General features: G+C 36.2%; 3 protein-coding genes across 5 annotated transcripts in view; 2 read left to right on the forward strand and 1 right to left on the reverse strand.

Annotated features, from left to right (window-relative positions):
- The window catches only part of msps (msps cytoskeleton-associated protein 5), a 44,454-nt gene extending 43,513 nt beyond the window's left edge, over positions 1–941 (forward strand). The window contains exon 37 of the mRNA XM_028315112.1: positions 687–941. Within this exon, the coding sequence (XP_028170913.1) occupies positions 687–782 (96 nt within the window). The 3' untranslated portion in view covers positions 783–941. The remainder of the gene's footprint in view (positions 1–686) is intronic.
- Positions 942–4,612: 3,671 nt separating this feature from the next.
- Positions 4,613–19,925, forward strand: LOC114360370 (uncharacterized). 3 transcript variants are annotated; one of them, XM_028315070.1, is made up of 8 exons: positions 4,613–4,838; positions 7,822–7,915; positions 8,133–8,252; positions 9,375–9,512; positions 11,466–11,589; positions 12,546–12,674; positions 17,264–18,798; positions 19,758–19,925. In XM_028315070.1, the coding sequence occupies exons 1-7, from the start codon at positions 4,789–4,791 to the stop codon at positions 18,298–18,300; spliced, it is 1,692 nt and encodes a 563-aa protein (XP_028170871.1). In that variant the 5' UTR covers positions 4,613–4,788; the 3' UTR covers positions 18,301–18,798; positions 19,758–19,925. The 3 variants fall into 3 exon arrangements, with proteins under 3 accessions (XP_028170871.1, XP_028170870.1, XP_028170872.1); XM_028315069.1 differs by having other exon boundaries at positions 4,614–4,838; positions 12,543–12,674; XM_028315071.1 differs by lacking the exon at positions 4,613–4,838 and adding an exon at positions 7,389–7,564 and having other exon boundaries at positions 12,543–12,674.
- Positions 19,926–20,007: 82 nt separating this feature from the next.
- Positions 20,008–25,509, reverse strand: part of LOC114360371 (paired box protein Pax-6) — a 52,681-nt gene continuing 47,179 nt past the window's right edge. Inside the window, exons 6-10 of the mRNA XM_028315072.1 lie at positions 22,767–22,943; positions 22,471–22,553; positions 21,932–22,116; positions 21,347–21,534; positions 20,008–21,240 (exon numbers count right to left, since the gene is read on the reverse strand). Coding sequence (XP_028170873.1) covers positions 21,152–21,240; positions 21,347–21,534; positions 21,932–22,116; positions 22,471–22,553; positions 22,767–22,943 — 722 coding nt within the window. The 3' untranslated portion in view covers positions 20,008–21,151. The remainder of the gene's footprint in view (positions 21,241–21,346; positions 21,535–21,931; positions 22,117–22,470; positions 22,554–22,766; positions 22,944–25,509) is intronic.

A 25,509-nucleotide genomic window follows, 5' to 3' on the forward strand; every position in this document is an offset into this window, starting at 1 on the left:
AATCAGAGCTCTATTTAACGCTGTGCGTTCGATTTTCTGCTTCACTTAGGAAGCATTGTTTGTGAATACGGGCGTAATTCACGTAACAAAACTTCAACGACATACAAGCGATTTGATCGCTGGACTATACCTACTTTTCGTATTCACGTGCTAATCGCCCGATTTTGTTTCGATTTCGTTTACGTATTCAATCGTTGCCTCCGCGGTATTCACCTATTATTTTTATTCTTATTAAACGTCAAATCTTCTTCTTTTTCTTCTTATTAAACTTCTAAACGTCAACGACATTTTGACTGTTTTAAAATACGAGAATTAGGCCACAGGTCTGCAGAGGCGCCGTCTTCGGACGCCAATGGGGGGCAACCGTTCCCTCGTGTGACTTCTGGTTTAGAGTAGTCCACTGCTGAACTGAGGGCCTAGGAGAGCCACAAAGGCACAATTTTTGTAATTTTAGTCTAAAGTCAATCAACTCTTTCAACAACTTTTCTTCAACTTCATCAACTTTTTTTGGGTGACAGTTTCAATAGTATAACATAAGTTACCTACGGACTTAATAATCTAGCAAAAAAAGCAAGATTGCGGTAAAACCCTAGAGTGCTTATCTAGGCGATACGCGCTATCTATGCAGTATTTATACATGTGTAAGTATCCAGGATTACTGGTATTTATGAATATTTGTCTTCTAGTTACACACCACGCAGCCGATGTCGCAGAAGAACGAGGCAGCAGTCGACGCTCTCCGCCTCAAGTTACAACAAATCAAAAGCTCCTCTAAGAGATAAGACTGCCTCACTCGCACGCACCCCGGAATTGTAGCTCTCTCTCACTCACACGTTTGACATCACACTTGCCTCCGAGATGATGATAAGCGATTTAACACCTTTCTGCCATGCGTTAAGAATGACATTCATGAGAAACTTGACAAGTTATATTTATTTCTCGAACTTCAATAAAAAATTTGTGTTGGCGCTTTACGTATAAGTTATATAAGAACTCAAGTTACAGCTTTGAAGAAAATAGCTTTAAAAATACAAAAAAATAAATCCTAAACATGTTTAGTGTCTGAATCCATTTTCTCATTTATAAATCTCACATGGATCATCAAGCCTTGACAAGTATTTTAAAATCTTAATAGTATTTACTTTAATGGCCTATGTGTGTGTCTTAACTACGTCCAATATTGTTATTGTGCCCTCTGCCGAGTCGGAAACTTGACAATATGGCAGAACAATACCGCCAAAAACAGGGTAAAATGCTTGAAAAATAAATTGATCTTCAACCTTGGTAGGGGGGCATTAGACGAATTGGTGAATCGTGAGATCGTTCTTGAATACCGAGAAATTGTATTTAGGAAAGATATTAGTCTAATATCTCATTAACAATTCAATTCACTAAATTATACGAAATAATCCATCAACTAATTGCACGATTAATCGTCGGTATGTTAACGAGTTGCGATCTCGATTCACTGTGTTCCGAAATTGTTGTGAAAATATGATAGTTGTCTGTGTGAACATAAAAGTATAATGTAATGCAACTGTGTGGTGTTTGTTTGCCGTTTGTTGGATGTCGATATTGTTCATAAATAAACATTATAGTCCGATATCGGAATCACTACGGTATCGTAATGTACTTGAAAATTGTACGAACATGAGAAAATCCCAATCTATTGTAGATTTTATTCCTACTTCAAAGAAACTAAGACCCTAACTTTCTTTATATTGAATAGATAAATACATTACATTATGTTTTGAAATATACTTTGTCTCTTCAGGCATACAAATATTAAAACATTAATTAAATAAATGTCAATCTATTCAATATTAAAGATGTTTGGGCAAATGTTTGGTATATTATACAATATGTAACAAAAACACCGTCCGATCCGAAAGGGTCATAAAGTAGCTTTAACAACATTACCAAAACAAGTATCAAAATTACATAATTAATAAAAACATTTTTTTTATCGATTTTTAAAGTCGATAAGTTTAGCAATGATTTACCCTACAACGGGGAAATTTTCAAAAAGCGTTAACACTCTGTCGCCGCGCGGCTTTTTTTTATACGCTGGAGGTCATGACCTTATGACGTCGCTACGCGTGCCGGCGCATCTCTACCCCTCCCGCGTACCCTCTACACTGCCGTTCGGATTGCCATGTAAGCTATTTTATTTTTGTAAATTTTGTATTTATTTTTCATGGGGTATTTTTTTTATAATATTTTATGAAAATTATTACACAAATGGAATCTTAACTCGATACCTATTAACACCTTAATGGATCGGACGGTGTTTCCGTTACATATTGTATTGGGTACTTTATAGAATTCCACTATAGTATGCACTAGTGGCACATTTGTAAAACCTGTTGTGTAAACTATCTAAATTAAGCGAACCTGCCCCATCATTTAAAAATCATTGCATAGTATACAATGCTCTTGTAGGTATTGACGTACTTTGAAGTTATGCGACTATATATAATTATTTAATTAATTATGCCTATTATGGAGGTAAAAAGTAACTGACTTAGTTTATTTTAGTTTACAACTACATTCTTTTATAATTTAATTGCACCTTTGTTTATTATTTTGTTCTGATTTCTGACATGTAAATTATCTTGTATATTGAGAATTCTCGTATGATCTTACGCTATGTGTGCCGAAAGTTAAAAATATACCCGTGTCTTTATAGTCAACACAATAATCAATATACAATTTTTAATGTAACGAAAATATTTAGTAATAGACCAGTAGTGAGAATTGATGGATATCGGATAGTTTTGTATTTATAGTCAATGTAGTTTTCAGTGCAATTGAAAACTATCAATTGATATGTTATCCACAGTTGGCGAGTTCGTAGCGTAGTGGTTTGTTCGTCGTTTGGTTCGTATATTATTATCATTGTGTTTTGGTTTGATGTGTTTTAAGACTGTTACGATTTGCGGTTGGTTTTAAAATTCAATACTCAATTATTATTCAAGTTAATGTTTACTAACTTTTTTGTTAACGAGTTAGGGGGCAACAAGTACTTTTTAAATATGCGGACATTATTGTAATGTAGAATCTATTTGTCACTGTCACCTCTACTCTCTCATAGTTTTAATTAAATTGTTGAATTGTATGCATGTTTCTCAGGTCATAGACGTGTTTTAAGATTATATTCTTCCCCGCCCTAACTTGTGCATAGACTAATGTTTTTTCTACAATATTTTTGATAATGTGAAATGTTAACTAGACTTACTGTGTTGTGTTTATTTGAGATGGAACGCTCGATCATCCAGTAGGTTTATTAGAAAACTTAGAAGCTGAGATGAGGCCATATTTATATTTCGCGACATTTTACTCCCCTCGTTATTAGAAATATGAAATCAAACATTCCCTTCAGTATTGGTTCTTAATGTACAAATTTTTCTCATCATAATTTTATTTTTTTATTTTTTATTTTATTTAGGAACCAACGGCGTTACAATGAATAAATCTTAAAGTAACTTAACTATAAGTATGGCTAATTATGGGTTTCCCTGGAATATCCTTAAAGTAAATCTACCGTTCGGATTACCGAGACGCAAACTCCAAAAGATGAAAACTAGAACATTACAAATAACTTACTTACATAATATTATTATGAGAATACATTTTGACACCCTATAAAGTTGAGCCACATTTGACGACTAAATTAAAGTTAATTAACTTAAAATGTAATTAATTTAAATTACTTAAACCACAGATAATATAATCTTAAACTAAGGTTTATAGTTTGACAGACAAATAGATATCAGATACCCGAACAAAATTAAATAATCACTCACCCCACAGACAACCCAAAAAAGATGTAGGTCAATTTAATAATAACTAGATTTTACCCGCGGCTTCGCTCACGTGAGATTAAACTTATTACGGATCATAACATCATTTATTAAGCATATGTATTTGGATGTATAAACTACTATGCAGCTTTTGCCCGCAGCTTCACCCTTATTGTATCTTTATGTAGTATTAATTTATTAATAAGGTTACATTTATGTTTTACTTTAAAGTATAAAACACAATTTATTTACTTTTCCTTTTTAAAGTCTGTAATACCGAATGTTCTTTTAAGAGAAAACATTTTTTTATTATTTTTCACCTAAAATAAGCTCTATGCACTATTATATAGGGCCCCTGAAAATATGAATGCAAAAGAAAATCTCTAACATAGAAATTTTTTTACTCGAAGTGCTCGGCGTTTACTACTTCAAATTATTCGTTCTTCTGAAAGCACATTCGGCGATACTTAGAAGTCGACACAATTTACTCTTCGGTCTTACGAGGTTATTGTATGTAAATTAATATTGTAAAATCATGATGTAATAATGATAAATAAAGTTCATACAACACTAAATAGCTGTTTTTTGTATCCGAAACATCTTTTAAGTACTATGTTATAGGTAAAACACATAAAGAATTTAAAAACTTACATCATGTAGCAACACACGCAACACAATACACATAGGGTCCGTCAGTACACAGGGAGAAAGTGAACCGTGTTATTTTTTGCCATTTATCCACTGATGATACTCAATGATTACATCATTAGCATCATCAGCTAATTATCTTCGTTAAACATTTATTGCAAGCGGTAAACCCAATCGACGGAACGGAAGGGCCCCGGGCGCTCCTAAGACAGTCTAGTTCTCTCCGATCTCCGGCCTATCCGTCAGTCCTTTCCTAACCGTGGAAGTGATAACTCCTGCTTGCGGTGAAGCAGTGCGTTTTGTGTAGTGTCTGTGTATTGTATTGTAGTGAGAAGTTATGGCTGCGTTCTCCGATTTGAATACGTGGGGCATGAACTTCAATTATCCGTAAGTTTTAAGTTTTTCAATAGTTTGATTTATGAAGTTCTCTACTTTTTACTTAAAAAACTTGTTTAAAATCTAAAATATAACTTCGTTTGTTATGTTCAATGAATGCGGTAGGAGACGAAAAGAAAATTATCATAAATATCCTAAGTTGTCTAACTACCCTGCAAAATTAAAAATATTTTTTCGCAATATGTCTTGTAAATACAGGAGAAAAGACCATGCATGATCCCTAAAATAACTGAGTGAGGAGGCCCAGCGCAAGAGTTTTCTACTGCAGATTTCATAACTAAAGCCGGGTCTCCAGCGCGTGTTTTGCTCATGAGTATTTCTCAAAAAAAATGTACATTTTGAAAAAAAAAAGTGTGCTTTGAAACAGTTCAAAAGTTTTATATTTATAAATCATCACACAAAAAAAACACACACACAATTTTGAAGTATGAATATTAATCTTTAAGATAACGAAGAATTATAGCTATAATCCTACTTATTACCAAATATTTAGATATTTTAAAAATAGTCCTTTTTTACCTTTCATACAAAAACCTGTTTGCCACCCTAGCTTTTTCATGTATTTTTGTTTCATAAAATGTGATACGTAACTAAATTATTGTAAATTTCTTTGTATTATCGTTCTACAGTAATCGCAGTTTCTGTATCAAATTGATTTTCTATGGGGTGTCATAATGAATTAGCAATTTAAAGCAAAAAAACAAAATGAGTCGCTCTCATTTACTATTTCGTTATTTACTCTTTAGTTACGATTTATTTCTACTTTCCCATGGTTTCTGAACAATTCCGTATTTATTTTACACGGACAACAATAGCTGCACTCTGAATGGCTGTTGGCCTGACGTCTCCGCCATTACATCTATCGCGAAAATTAGTGAAAACGTGTGTGTTTTGTGGGATTACTTTTTCGTAACAGGCAGTAAAATCAGCGATTTTATATAGAACGGTAAGTCTTCGTTTAACCATTTTTTGTAATACGTGTGGTACGAACATTTAGTAAGCTTTTATATTTGCTGTAACAAATTTTATCAAAAAAATACTTGTTTCTGATCTCATTTTGTCTAATATTTCGTTACGTTTTTTACGAATTTCGTTACGTTACGAAAAAGTACAACATAATGCTGAGTGTATACTGTTATTACCTGACTAAGCATAGTAATATTCACTACTTAATTTATTTAAAAAAATATAGAGCGTTAATAACAAAAGGATTGGATACTATCTGCTTTACTGAAGTGTTACCAGCAAAAAAATATCAAATCATTTAGATTACGTTTTTATGTGATTACTTCTTTTGTTTTTTTAGGAATGCCGCCAAAAACCAATGCCGAAAGGCAAAAAGCTTACAGAGAACGACTCAAAATGGATAAACATGATGGAACAAAAAATAATTTTATTAAAATAGTATGAATGATTACTTCCTTATTTTATTTCTAACCCCTTAATATTACCCCGTATTTGGGTGCATACTTACAAATATTTCGAATTGAATAAATAAAGAGCATTCAAATATTTCGCCAATGTATAACAAGCCTTATGGCCTTACTATTTCGTTACTACCGTTTCGTTACGTACATTTTTTTTGAGAAATACTCTCATAGAGGAATGTTAAATGTTTTTTCCTATACATAGGGTTGCCAGGTCCAAAATCACAAAAGCCGGACTTTGTGTTTCATTTGGCCGGACATTTTACCCTAAAAGCCGGACATGTGACGGCGTGATGATGTGAAATTTACTATCATCATCGGTTGCTAACCAACATCCTGATGCGTGCGCGCTTCATAGGTATGATTCTGTGGCTCGACTTTCGCCTGGCGCGGCAACCAAATAAAAAGTCGGACAGGCTGGACAAGGCAATATTTGGCCGGACAAGACCCTAAAAAGCCAAACATGTCCGGCTAAAGCCGGACGCCTGGCAACCCTACCTACACAATCAACAAAATCACGATGTCTACATTCAACAAAATTGCCCACAAAAAATGTTGAATGTTGACATCGTGTTTTTGTTGATTGTGTAGGGAAAAACATTCCTACACATTTGGTAGGACAAACACGCGATGGAGATTCGGCTTATAAATAATGAGAACGCCTATAAAACTTTTAGAGCCATCGCGGCGTCGCGTCGGGCGTCATCGCTCCAGACTTGTATGGGATCGGGAATGTTTGCTCCATCTTTTTTCTTCATCTTTCTTTAATTAGTACTTATATAAATAAATGAAACTTTAATTCGTATAAACTTTATTTTGTAACATCGAATAAAATTAAACATCAATCTGAAGAAAATTAGAAAGAAATTGATTCTTATAAAATCTTGTATGAAACCTCACTCGATGTTGTAACGATTTTTGCACAGAGTACATAATAATTAATTTTGTTTAATACAATGCGCGAATGGGATGCAATCGCACCTTAAACTTGATAGCCAATAAAATTTGAGCTTACTTTTTTATTCCTCTTCCCGATTGGGTGATGAGCTGTCACTTAGTTTTTTTCTTAAATTATTTAGACACCTGCAGTTGTGTGTTTTGTCTATGGCCTACATTTCGACAGCCAATGGGCGGTTCGTGGACAAAATGAAATGAAAGTCCGCCACATGTCCGCCATATCTACTTCATCTTCTTTCTATTATTGACGTTCGTATTATTTTGTGTTTGATAGCGTCGTGTTGTAGATATTTGTTGTTTAATTTAATTATTTTTTAGTTTGTTTAAACCACGGTGAGTAAATAGCGTTAACATAACTCTGCGTAATGTTACTTTTAAATTGGATCTAGTTTAGCCGCGACGTGCTGCACAATTTGTCAAAATGGAAAAATCTTAGTTTTGTGTTCTTAGAAGCTTTAACACGTGTTAATACCTACTCGATTAGTTCTTTTGGTGTTGTAGATGTGATTTCTAGCTAATCATCTTGTATTCCTTACGTAAAGTGTTTATTTGTGTCGGCGTTTGGATTAGAGACTTATTGCATTTCACAGGTACTGGAGGGCGGCGGAAACCGCGGAAAACACCATGGAGTCTCCGAGAAAATTTAATGACTGCTACTTTTACTACTATTCTACTTGTACCAAGGTAAGAATCGATTAAATAATTCCCTATAGGTTTTATAAAATTTCTCTTGGCTAGTTTATTTTTGGACTACATCTTGACTTTCCTTTTGATTTTAGTTTTTTAAAGCTTCTCGCAAAGTCCTAGCACTGTCAGGATAATATTAAAAACATTACACTTGTAGATCTCCAAAGATTTGAGGGCTTTACTGAAGTAGTTTGTAAAACACTGGTAATTTCAGGGAGACAACTGCGTATTCCGCCATGAACCATCTGCCCTGGGCTGCGAGACGATGTGCACGGCGTGGCAGCAAGGCAAGTGCCTGGACAAGCGCTGCAAGTTGCGCCACATGGAGCTAAGGGTCAGTTTTATATTTTATACTAACTAACGTGTTAGTAAAGTAGTTAGAGCTGCCATAAGTTGTTGGAAGTTGAAGCTGATTGTACTATTCATTCTACTGGTTTTGAAGATTTTCGCCCATTGGCCCACTAACCAGCGTATGTAGGTGTAAGCATTGGTTGTCAGTTTTTCTGATAAGACTGTACAAATGATTTTATTGCACTCTAATCATACTTTGTAAGCACCTATCTATTGTAGGTAAATTATATTATCAATATCGGGTAGTTATAAAACTTAGTAATCGTCACAGACATGTTATTGGTTATCAATTATGTAATATGATAAAAATATTATGTTATGAATTAAAACAATTGAAAGTATTATTATGATAATTAGAGTTATCTTTGCTAAGTAACAAGAAGACACAATTTTTTTATTTCAATTTCAAGACTTAAATTCTTTTCTTTCTTAATTTGCATATAAAATGACCTACTCGTCAAATACCAAATTAGTCAAATAATTTAAGAATTTTTGTGTTTAGTTGATGAATCAATACTTTACTGTAGCTTTTATAATATTAATCATGTCTTGTAATGGTTGCATCAATTTTGGATGTGATTGGGTCGTCTGCATTGTTTATACTGATGATGTCATGATGACATTGAAATTATTTGGAGGCCACTTTGTGAGATTTTATTAAGTTTTATAGTACTATCGTTTAACAATGGATAAACATACGGTTCTTTATTTAGAATTTGGTGATAATTGAGTTAATCTGAGGTTGTATTCTGTAAATATGTCACAATTTTACACCCAGTTACATTGATAGCTTATTCGCCCATAAATCTTGTTGTTTTAAACTATTTTATTTAGGAAAACATAAAGTGGACTGTAATGTTGTGCTTACCCAAAGTTATTAAGTTCTCTTTCATTTGAATGTCGAATTATTACTAGTAATCACTTTCTTAGCTTGCAAGTATGTCAATTCACACATTATGGGACTATTCACACCTCTCGTTCCCACCACTGCAACTCCTGTGTAGCCAGGATCTACAGCTTGACCGCCTTAAAAACCCAACCAATGAAGGTCAAGTGTCAATTCACACATTAGACTCAATCTTGAGCATACGATTGCTGTTTACAGAAAAACCGCAAGCAGATCCCTTGCTACTGGGAGAACCAGCCCGGAGGCTGCCGCAAGAAGCATTGCCCCTTCATGCATAAGAACCCGGACGCGCGCACCGATGGCATCGCGCCGAGCCAGCCCGCCCCCCCTGTACCAGTGAGTATATTACTGTTATCCTTCTAAAGCCTGGTCCGTGAGCACGTAGAATTTTGTCCAATGACCCCAAGCTACCCATCCTTATCGCTCGCGAGTAACTATGTTGCTGTCGCGCTCGCACACTCACTGCGGGCGCCCGTCGCACAGTCGCGACAGCAATATAATTACGCGTTGGACATTGGACAAAATTCTACGTGCTCACAGATCAGACTATACCTCATTTTGATTTTGCCCTATCAAACAACAAAATGGCAAGGCCCAAAAGTAGGGTGGCCGAAAAAGATGGGCCGATGACATAACAAACAAGGCAGGGAAAAATTGGATGCACATAGCCAGTGACAGGGAAAAGTGGAAATTTATTTATTTATATTAGGGAAACAAACACCAATGGGGTATTCAATCAATGTGTGTTGCCAGTGATGGTATACGGATCCGAGACGTGGTCGCTTACTATGGGCCTCATAAGAAGGCTCAAGGTCACCCAAAGGGCGATGGAGCGGGCTATGCTCGGAGTTTCCCTGCGTGATCGAATCAGAAATGAGGAGATCCGCAAGAAAATCAAACTGACCGACATAGCTCGCAGAATTGCTAAAATAATGTAGCAGTGGGCGGGGCACATAGCTCGCAGACCTGTTGGCCGTTTGAGCAGAAAAGTTCTCGAGTAGCAGGACCACGGGCCAGAAGAGTAGCGTGGGACCCCCCACTAGGTAAACTGATCTGGTCAAGGTCGCTGGAAGAACCTGGATGCGGGCAGCGCCGATCGTTATGGAACTCCTTGAGGGATGCCTTTGTCCACAGTGGACGTCATGTGGCTGAAACGATCGAACGAACACCGTTAAAATACTTTGAGGCCTTTATCAAGCAACGGGGCGTCTTTTGGTTGAAACGGACCAATGATTCAAACGAACATTTTTCAAATTCAAATTTCTTTATTTATAAGCAGGTGTTTTTACATTTCTATATTGCGATCGAGGAATTCTTTTAATTAAATAAAAACTTGTGGTAGAATATCCCCACTCTCCATATTAATTTAACATTAATTGACAAGTATAAATGATAATAATTACATTAGATATGTTATTTTTCAGCCTATTTTTATTAAATTAAATAAAATAATAAATATAGCCTGACCAGGAACATAAAAACCCTCGCCATGTTGCGGAAAACTAATGGTACTAATTTCTTTTAATGGCAACAGTAACTGAAAACTTCATTGACATGTCACCTTGCATGTCAGTCTATTGCTGTCAAAGTGTAAACAAACTTTATTTTAAATGTGCGCAATTGGTTTTATGAATTAAATTGCTAAAATATTTTTATAGTCGTGAAAGAAAAGTGGTTCACAATGTGTTAAAGTATTTGTCGAAGAGAAATACTAAGGGTTCGGACAATATTTTCATTGAATAATGTTTCCGACAAAGGTTGTCAAATTGACTGACATGTTTATCGTATAGTACAGTCCACTATGAAAATTAGCTGTGGTTTGTTTCAACTACCTATTTTAAAATTTTTTGTCACTTTCTAAGTGTTGAATTTTATGGGATTGGGAAAGAAGTACCGAGTTTGAAGCGTTCATGAGCAGACATTGCAGTTGAATATTCAAGTTCTGAATTTGATTATTGATGAATAATAAAATAAATTCTTCTAGCTCGATTGATGGTTTCATTTAATTTATTTAAATCAGGTTACCTATAATAATATTTTTTCGTTAATTTATGAAAATATCAAATTAGCCCGTAATCCTGAATCCTGATACATAAAGTTAGCCTATTAATTTAACACAGGTACGACTGTACTCAGTGTTGCACTATCAAATGCAATTGACGCGCCTCTATGCCAGGGTTTTTATGTTCCTGGTCAGGCTATAAATTAAATCAATTTAAATATAAAAGAAAAAGTAATTTGATTCAGGTCTTGTTACACGATATAAATTAACATTGTTTGTTGTTGCAGGTCAACGCCGCCAGCAGCTTGCCCGAGGGCGTCGAGCCAGTGCCCATGGGCATGGCGCCGTCCGTGCCCGCGCCCGCGCCAGCGCCCGCGCCGGTGCCGCTCCTGTGGCAGCAACAACGCCAAGGTATGCACACGTTTAGGCTGGGTTGCACCATCTTATTATTATTATTATTGGTTTTGGGCCTTCATTTGCGCCAGCTCGACCAGGTTTGATCTATTGTGGCAGCCCTTGTCTTTAGAGTTCACTGCTTAGTCCCGTTGAATCTATAAATTTCCAGATTCTTTGGAGCGTGATTGCACCATCTTACTTTGACCGTAACTATTACGATTACGGTGTTTTTTTTTGTATGGCGTTTGACAGATTTTTGGCGTTGTTAAAGTCAAAGTGCACCATCTTACTTTGACTTTAACAACGTCAAAAATCTGTCAAACGCCACACAAAAAACACCGGTTATCGTAATAGTTACGGTCAAAGTTAGGTGGTGCAACACTCTTCTTAAGCATTACTTAGGCGCTATTTATACTAGACTAGCAGCGGCCCGCGACATCGTACGCGTGGATCCCGTTTTACCCCTTTAGGAGTTGAATTTTGCAAAATCCTACGATCCTAAGACTAGCACTTGTAGTTTCTGAGATTTCGTGATGAGTTAGTCAATCAGTGACCTTTCGCTTTTATAGATATAGATAGATTGAAAATTGGTTTGAAACCAGGGTCGTCTTTAACCTACTGGAGTCGCTGGGCAATTATACCAGGTATATTTTCTTCCAAAAAAGGGAATTACAAAATTATTGAACTTTCACAGGTTAACATTTTTTTGAGAGTAGACGGGGTATCCTTTCTTTGGCGAGTTAGGACTCGCAAGTGCTAGGGCACTTGCTCGAAGTGCAATCAGTGTGAAAGAGGGATCTGATTGTAACTTTGGACTCGGGCGTTGATCCACTTCCAACCACAGATAATAGGCATGATTATCCAATACCTTGAGTAGTTTTCTGTGACCTGTCCACAACCTTTTAAACTACATAGATCCATGCTTGACTGGATTGCAACTTTGTAGTATACAGAGCATTTGTCCGCAGTAGTGCTGGACTCTGCCATTCTGGGCGTGCTGCCGGCTTCATCCGAGCTCCTCGGGCGGCGCGTGATGCCGCCGCATGACGCGGGCTACGCAGCCCTGCCTGTGGACCCGCTCGTCGTCAACTTCGAGGAAGGTATGCGGCTCTACTGAAACTACATGTATTAAGCAGCCACCAGGCGATTTGGGACCCGCTAGGACATAAAGCTGGACAGTGACGGTCAACTGACCATGTAGAGGCAGCTTCAAATGTTACAACTAAAGTAATCAAAAAGTTTGCAACTTATTGTATTGTCAACTTTTTGCTCACTCTCCGTCTCACAAAATATTTGACGATGACTGTACAATGAATTTCAACTTTAGATTTCACTTTCATGGTCAGTTTTTGGATGTAAATGATGTCAGTAGTTGGGTGTCCAGCTTTAGTTTTATAGTTGCGCGGCAAATGTTGACTTGTAAAGGCGACAGCATAAAATCTGAACAGCGTCTTACCTCTAAAAAAGAGTGCTGTGTACAATATTATAATGTGCTGTCGGCTAATGTGACTTAGCCGCGTGACTATAAAACAATAATTAGTAAATTGTTTTCGATACTGTTTGAGACTTTGAAAAGCTGATTGAGATGATCTAGAAATTTATTGTGATGACCGTTGAGACTTTAAAAATGACTTATAAATAGTCATGTTGAAATGATTTAAGAATATGGATTGAATGAATTGAGTCATAGACAATGAGTGAGCTGTAAGACATCTATGTGTTTGAGACGTACAACTGTCGTTTGGAATTAAAATTTTATTTAGATTTGAAGGAATTGAAACTTTCATCATAAGTGCGCTGGATTCGCACAAGTTTTGGTTATGTTGTACTCAGTATTTTGTTTTAACGTCGATCATGCTCAAATGGATTTATTCTAATTTCGGTCAATTGCTTTTATATCTTGATAATAACCGTTGTAACCACCAAGGTTTTATCCGGAAGAGTTAATAGTGGTCTCAACGGTTGAAAGTTAAGTGTTTATTGTAACGAATGAAATGGTTGTAATAAAAAGGCTGTCCCAAAATATGCGAGCGTTCCGAATCGAATGGTAGCTGCTTAAGGCTTCACTGGCTATCTACTTTTTAAATGTCGTCGAGAGTATTTTTCATATAGGACAGTTTGAAAACATTAAGTGGAATGTGCGAAGTAAGGTTTTGTATTTTAATAGTGATTAGTGGATTCGACGATTTTTAAAAGTGATTAGTGTTACGAAGCCAATGAAAAAATTGTGTAACACGAATGTATCAAGAGTTTTCAATACAACTTATACTCTTTTGCAAGACTTTGCATGTGCATTGAACTCTGCAAAACACTCTTTAACATTATAAGATTAATGTTTAGAAGAGTCGTGTAAGTTAACGCAGTTACTTAAAATAGTATTTACTACATACTTAAATATAAAATATAGCTGTTTCTATTGAAAACTCTGCATTCTATTGAAGTAGGGTTAAGATTTAACGATGTCTAGAAATACTTCGAACGCTCACTTATTCATTTTACTATAAAGTAATGTAACGCTTGGGGAGGATTTATATTGTTTGGCATTTCTCTATAGCCTGTTTTATGTGAGTAAATTATAATAGTAAATATGTTACGTGAAGTATTACGAATGTTTCTTTTGGCATCATTGAAACGTAATAAATTTTGTTGCATCATGTGCCAATAATAAAAATAGCAAGAAACGCAGAACTGTCCGTTAGGTGGTTAGTTTAAAAATATTTATTTTATCACATGTTACGAATTATTAAGGACGTTTTTACTTGCTTTATAGTCGATGCACAGACCAGGGATGGTATATTGTTTACAATGTTTTTACTGTGACGGGGCGTGGTTTTATTATTTCTTTAATTTAGTAAGTTTTGTAGAAAGAAAATATTTTTATTTCGTTTTCCTGGTTTGTGGCGCGACTAACGCCTGTTTATACTGATATTAAAGTATAATGTAGTATTTTGTTTTCTTTATGTCAATAGTCAATTAAATATTACTATATAGTATTTATTGGGTAGAGTTAGATGGGTTTGGTTTCGTTGTTCACGATCTACGTTGAGAGAAACTACTATTTATTGCGACGTAGTTGAAACTAGATCCCGATATGTTGTAATAGATGTTTTTATTTACGATGCATTTTATTTTGCTGGGAGAAGCGTCGTTTTGGTTATTTCTATAACATAGACAAGATTTCTTTATACCATAGACATGGATTTGATACTGAAGTCCTCCAACATAGAATTTATTACACTTTGCATCCGACTGTCTGCCCCGAGAGCACGGCGTGGAGTCGGTATTTTTGTATGTGCAATAAATTAAAGTATAATAATATATAATCTTCATATCTTAGCTAATTAGATTCATAAAGATCTTTTGCTTTTTTGTTTACAGTATACTGTAATAATTTATTTAACTCGTACGTTATTAGACTATTACAGTTGCATTTTGAATGCATGTTGACTGAGAGGTATAATGTCAACACTTATTTGAAATATCACTGTAATACATTTTAAATAGATGTTGATATAATCTTTGTCTATGATAGAAAAGTACATAATAAATAGGTTAAACAACATATAAAATACAAATAAAAATATATATACACGACATATTGTAACTCATTATTATAAGTGAAAAAAAAAAGAAAAAAAAAAAGAAGCTTTATGCCTTTAAATTGTTTGTATGTTAGTATGTAGGATGTTTTAAGGGCCTCAGCGGTATATAACGTACACACTGCTACAGGGCCCTATATACTTTATATTCGCACCGTGAGAAATAGATAGAGCTAATAAAATTAAAAAAAAAAATGTATTTGTAGGTACGATTGTAGGAAACACAGACATTAGGCCGTACTAAACTAAGGCTGTGTTTTCTGTAACAAAAAATTCTTGTGCTTATAAGATTGTATTACCAATTTTAGAAAAGTAAAAATGATAAGTAAATTAATTAAAAAAAAGAGATGTAATGCTTAGCGGTTTTTGATAATACATATTTGAGAATGCTTCCGGTTTACCATTATTATAACTAGCACTTCTGAATAATTAGTATAGAAAATTAGACAAATTTCCGTGAACATTCTGGGGGATATAATGTTTTCGTTTTATATATTTTTGCACTGCGAGTAAAGTTCCTATATTTATTACAAAAATCAGCAGAAAGCATGAACTGGATAAGGAAGCTGTTCTTTTAAAAGTAATTTGTACATGGTCCATGATATGCCTAGTCATTATTTATGTATAAAACTAATCAATATTTAAAAGTATATCAGCAAGCTCTTGGCCGAAGGATAGAGTAAGGTGTGGGGAGGTATAGCTCTAATGTGCTAATTTTTTACGAACTCGAAATTGTCTTGAGAAAAAAAGCGATTGCCAGACAATGTAACTTATGTAATAAAGTAGTAAATTGATTTTGTAATGAATAAAAAATAGGCAAATAGAATTGAAATCGTCAAGTTGGCGAAGAGGTGTGATTTAGTACAAATGCGGTTGTAATCTTGAGGCAGCTCAATGGTGATGCAACTTTTTTATTGTAACAATGTTGATTTCGCTCGTAACATAGCAATACTTTTACATTTAGCATAGCGTTGTAGTATCGTCTTTTTTTTTATTAGAAGCTATTTATTTATCCTTAGACTAATTGTTGATTGGAATGTTGAAGTTTTCTGTTAACCGTACGATTGGGATTCCCAAATCGAGCGAGGTTGTATTTGCCGTCGTTCTTATGTCCGTGCATGTTACTACAAGCCCTCTTTACTGTCATTACTTAAGTAATTAAAACGTTAATTGAGTATTTGAACTTAATAACGATGCAAGTAATATTTTCTCAGTCTACTATCACAGGGTACACTTAGCGTTTAAGTAGGCTGCACTGAAACCAAGGAATGTTTTGCTCAAGTTCAGTTTCTTTACATGCATCTGATTCGGGCATTTTTGACCTTTGATTGCATCTTGTTCAATACGAAAGTAATGAATTCAGATTTAAAAAATAAGAGGGCTTGTATTAAAATGTCTAGTTAGGTTGCTGCCTTAATTAAAAAATGTGAATTATTAATCGATTTGCTCAGAAAAAGCGTCAAGTGAAATGTACCTTGCTATGAAATCGTTTGTCCAAATCGAGTAATAATGATAAGGTAAATTTTATAGTATTTGTAATACGAGAGGCGTGGTAGGGAACTTGGATTTGCTGCACTGGTCGGCTCACTCTGCGACACTACTCTGGACTTGGAGTGCCGTAACATAGTTGTAACCACGACAGCACCGGCGCGGCGCCGACACCAAACATGTAGTTTATGCCCTATGTGACTTCCATCGTGCTGGTACTGTCAGTTTCTTGTTTGAGTTTAAAAGGGTTGTTGTTATTTTAATCTTAGTCTTACGTTATATAAGAATTTCAAAACTATCTTAATATTAGTATCGCGTGTGTTAAGACCTTTTTTAAGCTAATTAACATTCAAACTGATATAGGAACTCGTATCGGAACAGGTACTTTGGCTTCGTTTAATCAAATTGTGTTTAATATACCAACGAGTAAATAAAAATGTTCCATAATAATGATTTTTGTAATTATTTTTGACGCCCACCCCGAATTTCAGGTCGACTCGACAAGAACACACAGCATGCATTAGACGGGTAGTTTCAAAATTAATTACGAAAATCATGCAAGTCATCCGATCGATCACTAAGCGGTCTGTGTGTTCTTGCAGAGTCCGACAATGAAAGCGCCCCCTCGTCCACGCCCACCAAGACCGTGTCGCCCGACGACGCGCAGCGCATCGCGCGCTCCAAGTCGCAGGAGCTGCTCCTCCTGGAGAGGATCCAGGCCGAGGCCGCCGCCTTCTACAGCTACGACGCGCTGCCCGCCGAACCCTCCAAGGACCGCAAAATAGTGCGCACCAACCTCAACACCAAGTACGATAGGCTCTCGCTCGACGAGATCTCAGGTAAAAAGCAACAGCCGGTCGCCGAGCGACGCAACTCGCTAGATTTCAAGGTCCTGTCTCTGGACGAAATCCGCGCCCGAAAGAAAGAAACTATCGTCCACCCCACACCGATCACTCTCAACCTGAGTCGCAAACGTAAATCGTCCACGCAGGAGACCATTGAAACCACTTCGGGCAATAAAATCATCAAAGTGGTCAGAAGCAACTCTATAGTGTATAAGAAAGTCGATCACAATGCGCCAGTCGTTTCGAGCACCACTAAGGTGGATCAAAAACCAAACGAAGAAAATGTCGGCAGGAAACGAACGATTTCTGAAATAAGCGACATGTACGAAATACAAGATGATGAATTAGTCGACAATTGCTTCGAATTCAAGAGAATCAAAGTAAACGAGCAAACGACTAAGCCTAGACTCATTAGAAATAGTAGCATCAACAAGGACAACAATGAAAGTAAAGATGATGAAGTAGATTCTAGCACTAATGTAGATAATGATTCTGATTCGGAAGTACAAATTGTGAATGTTGAATTCAACAACCAAAATACTGATGTGAGTGCAATTTCTGATACTGAAATAATTGATGTGGATTCTACCAGAATAGGTGATCCCGTAGCCATAGTGGATTTGAGTGATGATGATGATGATAGTGACGAAATTACCATATCTGATCTAGACTTAGAATTAGTTAAAAACGTCCCAGATGTGGTAGCTAGTTGTCAGAGGAATGCAAACAAGGCGGATAGTGAAGGCAAGGACCTGATTAGTAGTATCGATTCGCTTTTAGATGACGACTTATGATTTTTTTAAATAGGTCGCGGGACGCGGGTTGTGTTCATAATCGAAAAAATAGAAAAGACTACAAATTTACATGTAGGCTACAAGTTTAGGACGTGTTTCTACCTGGCAAAAGAGAGTAGAGTTACGTTGCAATTTTCTATCTTTAAGAACTTGTTTCGTTTCATTTGTCTTGTATTTAGGTACTTATATTAGGAGAATTTCAGGCAATAAGCTTGTGTGCAATAAAGTTATGTAAGTTAATTAAGATATTAGAGGTCGATAGATCTTCTCTAATATTTACCCTGTTTAGAACAGGAAGTAGGGCTGCAGCCTTTTGCATTATTAAGGCTTTTTATTTTATTGTGAAATAACTTTCAGTAAGGTTTTGATATTTTGAAGTTATCTATCACATTTACTTAGACATAAGTTTCATTCTTTTGAGTACAAACAAAATCTTCAATTTCGGGAGATATAAAAACAAATACATACGTAATGTTGTTTATGTATGTAAATATTATTTTAACCTTTAACTATGGACGTGAAAAAATAATCACACTCCCATGGACGTCGGGTCTCACAGACCCCTATCTAAAATTCTTCTTATTTTCATAACTGAATTAATTTGAATTTATTAAAGAGTTGATATATATCTTATAACTATTATTAAAGGATTTAGTGGTAAATGTAATCAAATTTTAACCATCATTTAATTATTTTTTTGCTAATTTAAAAAACTTAGACATTTTTCAGTGTTCATGACTTGCCATCACATATGGGCTCATCGATTACAGTCAATTATTAATCAATGAAAGTAATATTTTTTTCCTTGCTAATTAATAACCATGTAACATAAAAACATGAATAAAATTTCTGAAGGACATAAATTAAAAATTTTGACAAGGGTTAAAGTTACTAAAATTATACACAGTGGCCTAGAACACTAAAAACAAATTATATCTACAGGCATGTGTCATCTTTCTTTGAGAGCTTTGATAGACAAAAAGTACACCATTCAGAATCGGAATCTGCACCAATGGTGAATTCTAAGACATCTAAACTCAAAAGAAGAATCGTCTACAAGTAATACCTTACTCCTAAAATGTTCTTTAGATAGTTGGGCTAATAATATAGCTGATGTACTCAGATACTTTCTGCCATTAAGTATTCTTAAACTAGAGCATTTTACTTAAGATTATAATAATATAATATAAAAAAAATATAGTTGACAAGTCACATCCATACAAGTATGTTTGTATGGAAATTATAGTCATCGGGTCTCCCAGGCCCGTACAAAATTTTGGATGGTTATTACTCACGTAATAAGTGTCGGAAGACGCGATTTTATGCCTCCTCGGTCCAAACACAGTTAAAACTGAAGCTACTGAGATGGTCGAGAGCAGCACGTGGCGGGAAGGTGTTTAAACCGAGAAATCGGAAAGGGGGGTGGGCCTCTGAGACCCGACGTCCATAGTTAAAGGTTAAGAGCAGTACAAAGGTGCATAGGTTGAACATTGGTCTGTTTAAAAATAAAAATAATTAGTTTCTGCTCTTTTTTGCCATGTTACAGTTTAAGAAAAGTTACTGAGGTACTGGTAGCTGTAGTATGGTAAAAGCTTTAATTAATTATATGAGATTGTACATAATTATTTCTATTTTCGTTTTATTCACCAACTACCTTCCATATCTTATTTATCTAGCTAGAATCATTGATCAGGAAATGGTTTGGTTGCAGTTGTTGCTAATAAATTAAAAAATAAATTAATTTGATCCAAAAATTTATTTAAATAATGCTGTTATTAAAACGTTTCATCGACATCACACAATTATTCACAATTTGATGTGTATACCTCCACATACTATACAGTTAAAACTAACAATTATGTATTAGGTATAATAAATTCGAAAGTAATACATACCACAACTGAATTGAGATTAATGATAACAGTTGGCTTGTTAATACTACATGATTTCCGTTTAAATTGAATAATTATCTACATGCGTAATCTTTATTTTGAATTTGATACAAAATTACAACGTCACATCGAAAAAGATCCACAATTAACATTACATTACATCAAATGAGTTTATTTACAGACACTTATAACTAAGAAGCCCTGTTTTATTTAAAAATATCTTTTCGAACGAATTTTCATTAAGATAAAATTTAAATTTTGATTTTTTGACGGACAATTTTCTTTACACGTTTTTGATGATTTAGGTACTAGAAGTTATCAATAAAATTTAGTTTTGGCCTTAATTAGGAAACATTTACACCAAATATACAGAGCCAGAGTCTTAAATTAGTCTTATCTAAGTCCTATCTATGGTGTTAATTAAAATATAACACTTACACCAAGATATTAAATTATTTCATTCAAAATTATACATTTTAAACGACTGCACATCTTATGTGCATCAGTGCATGCTCTATCGATATAAAATTTTGGTTGAATCTTGAATGAAATAGCCTAATTAAGTAGTATAAATACATTTGAGCCTACATTTTGTGCTCATATTCCTGTTTTGTGGCAACTAACGGATATGTCGATTCTTTATACTATGCGTGTATAATGATAATATAGTCGGGTCGACTAAACCGTGAATGTCTCATTTCTATTTATAACTCCAGCTAAGATAACAAATATTTTATGGACATAATATTCTGTGAACTGATGTTTTTTACTCAAATCGGTACATAAATTAAATAAATCATAAAATACTCGGAGCAGATTTATGAAGAAAGAAAAATTGAAGTCCCCGCCGAACCACTAGCTAAACCTTTTAATAATTGCTCGTAAGGTTTTAATTTCCGTAGCTATGACCGAAATTGAGAAGTACCGAGCGGTGCCGAACGAAACTAGGTCCACCAGGGTCACTGCAGCCGGGACCAGTACTGCTGGGTGTCTTGCCCAGGGACCGCTAATGGAACCGACACTCCTGCACCGAGAAGACCACCCAATTCTGGAAAGGAAAGACATCGTAAAGTTGACAATCTAATGTAGCTCCTACAGCTTTGTAACAAAGGTGGAAATGACTTCGGACAAAATTTCAATGATATTATCTTTACCTGGAGGCGGAGAGGCAGGTTCGTGCTGGTAGCCATGATGGTTAGCGTACGGATGCGGCGGTTGTCTGTAGCCTAACTCGTAGCGAGGGTAGCCTAAGAAGCCACCCTTGCAAAGCTCAGAGTCAGTGTTCTCGCACACTGGTGTTTCAGCGACCATTCCAGTACCGTATCCCATAGGAGTAAGTGGACTGAAAATTAGGAACATCTCGATTTTAGAATTTGCTTATGCATTTGACAAAGTAACATTTTTGTTCTCTAAGAACTTGAAATGAATTAGGTAAGTACTGCTTTAAATTTTAGATCAGTAAACACAATAATCCACTTAATTACTGTAACACTTTATAGGTGTACGTACATTCTAAAGTAGTTGTTTACTGTTACACGGGGTGTTCTGCAAGGCTCTATTTTAGGTCTTATTTAAGTATTTTTTTTGTGATGATGGTTGTTGTTTGATTAAAATTATTAAATGGCTTATCAAGAGCAACATGGGGATAATTATGGACTCCGGACATTATTACGGTAATCAGTCAACCTTAAAAAGGAAGGTGTTTCACAGCTATGTGATGTACAAATATCGAATGTTACCTGTAAGTATCAACATTGAGCGGCGGCTGATAGGCCTGGTGAGGCGGGGTGGGGTGCGCGGCGTGCGGCGGCGCGGCGTGCGGCGCGTGCTGCGGCGGCGGTGCGTACGCGCATTCGGGGCTGCGTCGCTGCGCGCGAATCTTCTCCTCGCGACGCCACTTCGCGCGCCGATTCGAGAACCACACCTTAAGGTCGGGTTAGGTTAACACAACACGCCTACGGTTCGCTAAGTTTTCTATTACTATTGTGTAGATGGTTATGATCTCTAAGATTGTGTGTCGAAAGGAGATGCGCTTGAGATTGTCAATGTACTGGAAATAGTAATACAAAACCGAAACATAACTGTAGCTATAGCTTAAATTACGCAGAATGATACAGATTTACGCAAATTGTTTATGATGGAAATTGAGTCCGGTTCTGGAAAAGAAGACACAAAACTCGAACGTATAGCTATAAGCTTTGGCATAGTAATTTTGGTAGATGATAGCTTGGTTAAGTAATGCAGAAGGAATTGGATGGTTCGACTTGTTAATGCTTACCTGTATTCTAGCTTCGGGGAGTCCAATTTTGGCAGCAAGTCTCTCTCTGGCAAATACGTCGGGATAGTGAGTTCTTTCGAATTCTGGAAATAAACAATTATTTGCTTTTCAACTCGTTCGACGACAATGTCCGCACCGAAAACCGGCACTTACTTACGCAGCGCTACTTATGTGAAATCATAGAGCAAACTAAAATTCGTTGCGTGAGGTTTGGCGCGCACCAATGAACGCGTAACTTAGATCTTGTGAAATTATGCTAGCATTCGAGATTGATAAATTCTATGAGAGTTGCTTACCTCTCTCCAAGCTATCAATCTGCTCGTTAGTGAAGCTGGTGCGGTTCCTCTGCAGCTTCCTCTTGAGCCGGAGCCGCGCGGCGTCGTCGTCGGCGCCGCTGGAACCCGCGTTGGAGTTGTCCCCGGAGCCCGTCTCGTCAGAGTGCAGGCCTTCCAGACCTTCGAGGGGCTCCTCGCCTGTAGGAGAATAAATCAGAAATTAGTGGACATATTTCAAAGTATATTTTCAGAGGGCAACATAATTATTGCTTGATGGTGTTGATGTGAAGTGTTGGTAAGGGTCTGCCGAATTAGTAACGCTCTTGCTGTCCAACACAATGAAGAAGCCTACTGGAAAGTGACGATCAAGCCGAAAGTGGAAGTGAGCTATACCCGGAACCCTCAACTACAGAGCTAGATTGGTATCATAGCTATGAGTGAGTACTATCAACTGTCATCTTTGAATGAGTAGCCCAAAATCCTGGGGTGTACCAGAACATTCTGAGGAGGACACGGCCCTCCGGTCCCCCCTTTATACAGAGTGTTGATTTCAATACTCGCCATATTTAGGGAGCTGATTAAGTAGCTTATTCTGATCACGAATCAGTAAAAAAATTGAGTTCGAAAAAAATTTAAAACGAACTTTAACTTTAGGAAGTCAAAGAAAAATACCTTTTACACTACTTACTTTACGTGGCTTACTTCAGAGGCTATCCGACATGATAAGCGAGCGATCCGCGTAGCTCGATGGTGCCGCAGTGTACTATTGCAGTTTTGCGAGCCACAGTACAGTTTACTTCGCACGGAAAATATTCGCTAAAAATTCTACATTCGTTTGTAATTTTTTTTGGTGGATAATGCGTTTATAAAGTCGTAATAGATCACCTAAATAAATATGGCGAGGATTGAAATCAACACCTGTATACGCGCATGGTGTTAGTTGGCGCATGTTTTCAGTTTATAGTAGAAAGCGCAGATCATTTCTCAGAAAAAGTAGCCACCTTATTCTAAGCTTATCGTATTATTAACCGTAAAGTTTTCCATCCAAAATTTAGAGGACAATTAATTTGATTAATTCACTTTGATTAAACTCGGCAGCCATCACTTTCGGATCTTATCACGGGAGTTGTCGAGTTGGCCGCAACTTGCCAGACTATATTTTACCAAGTTTGTTTGTGCGCTCGCGGTCCCGCCTGATTTATTACGTCTTAAAATTTGCAGTTACAACTGCTGGGTGATTTAGAATGTGGGGTGTCTGGGTGGTTTTCATGTGTAACATACCTATGTAATTTTCTTGCACGAGAAGTAGGTAAGTTTAGTCTAACTTATAAACTCAAAACAAGTTTATTTAAGTAACCATAGAGAGAGGGAGAGAAGAGAGAGATTGTGGAAAACCTTGGAGGAGGCCTTTGTCCAGCAGTGGACGTCATTTGGCTGAAACGAACAAACGAACGAAGTAGGGTAGGCAATACCATCAACGATTTTCTGCTAGATGTTTTGTTATCTTGTAAATACTGTTTTTGTATCCTCCTTAAAACTTTTCCGTAACTAGTAAAAATAACAGTAGTAAAATACCTACTTGGTTTTACTGTTTCAACTATGAATGTACTCGAAGAAAGTAAATAACGAACATGGCATTAGTGTCGACACCGCCTTCCCCTTCGTTTGTTTGTTTTAAGTAACTGTCCTCTCTATAGGTTGTCTGGAAGAGATCGCTTCATAGCGATAAGACCGCCTAATTGTACCTTATGTGTTCCTTTTCTTTCTATTCTTTTTATGTGGTGTGCAATAAAGAGTATTTATTATTATTATGGCACTAATATTTCAGCTGAAACAAGCTTCCAAAAGACGCGACTAACTTAGGCTGAAAATGATCCATGTAGATAGATACCAGTATCTGGCGAGTCCCCTCGCAAAGTTACCGCACAAGTAATATTAATTGTCCGAATAACTCGATAACACTCGGATTTATTCGAGTTTCGCGATTTTAATCATCGCGACTTACCTCCGTTCGGTTGAGTAAAGTTATGATACGGGAATTGAATTGTGTTTCAGTGGTTCTTGAGTAGGCATACAAATAATGTGATATGAGTATCATTCGATGTTGTGTTATTTGGAGTATTCGGAAAGTTATTATAACTTTGAGTTAAATCAATATTGAAATGATATTACTTAGTGATGTATCGGGCCTCCTACCCCTATTCTACTACAACCTACTTCTGAAAGATTTGTTACTCATATTAGGATAATAACTAAGCTTACTAATGATTTTCATGGGCATTAATGTTCTGAATCTTATTTTAGCCACTGAAAAAAAGGATTCTAACAAAACACACCAACCGAATTGAGAACCTCTACATATTTGAAGTTGACCGTTGGTTAAAAAGTAGTCTAGTGTGTTTAATTTTGACATAGAACACGAAGGAAGAAGGCTAGTAGGACTCTACATCCATTTACTAACCAGAAAATTGTGATGTTTATTTCCAATACGTCATTCAGGACGTAATTTCAGTTTTTCAACATGAATTTCCAAGGATTTGTTTTGTTCAGAGGCGTTTCCCGGCTCGGGGAGGATAAAACAATTATAATCCGGTCGCGGTGCGGTTCGCCGTTATAACCGGGTACCGGCTGACGGCTCTGCAGACTGGATACAACGATCGGGGTCCCTTGATACTTGCTAAAACTAGGTTTTGAATTAATTAATCTGTTTATTATCATTTTCAGACGTGTCATGAGTTCATGACGTAGACAACCGTGGTGAAAT

This window comes from Ostrinia furnacalis, unplaced genomic scaffold (assembly GCF_004193835.3).
Source record: "Ostrinia furnacalis isolate ACB-3 unplaced genomic scaffold, ASM419383v2 OfSCF4979, whole genome shotgun sequence".
NCBI classification, from domain to species: domain Eukaryota; kingdom Metazoa; phylum Arthropoda; class Insecta; order Lepidoptera; family Crambidae; genus Ostrinia; species Ostrinia furnacalis.

Excerpts from the sequence above, each read along its gene's own strand:
- LOC114360370 (XM_028315069.1), top strand. The coding sequence starts at position 4,789 with ATGGCTGCGTTCTCCGATTTGAATACGTGGGGCATGAACTTCAATTAT. Across the intron at positions 7,916-8,132 it reads ACTATTCTACTTGTACCAAG|GGAGACAACTGCGTATTCCG; the intron begins GTAAGAATCGAT and ends TGGTAATTTCAG. Across the intron at positions 9,513-11,465 it reads AGCCCGCCCCCCCTGTACCA|GTCAACGCCGCCAGCAGCTT; the intron begins GTGAGTATATTA and ends TTGTTGTTGCAG.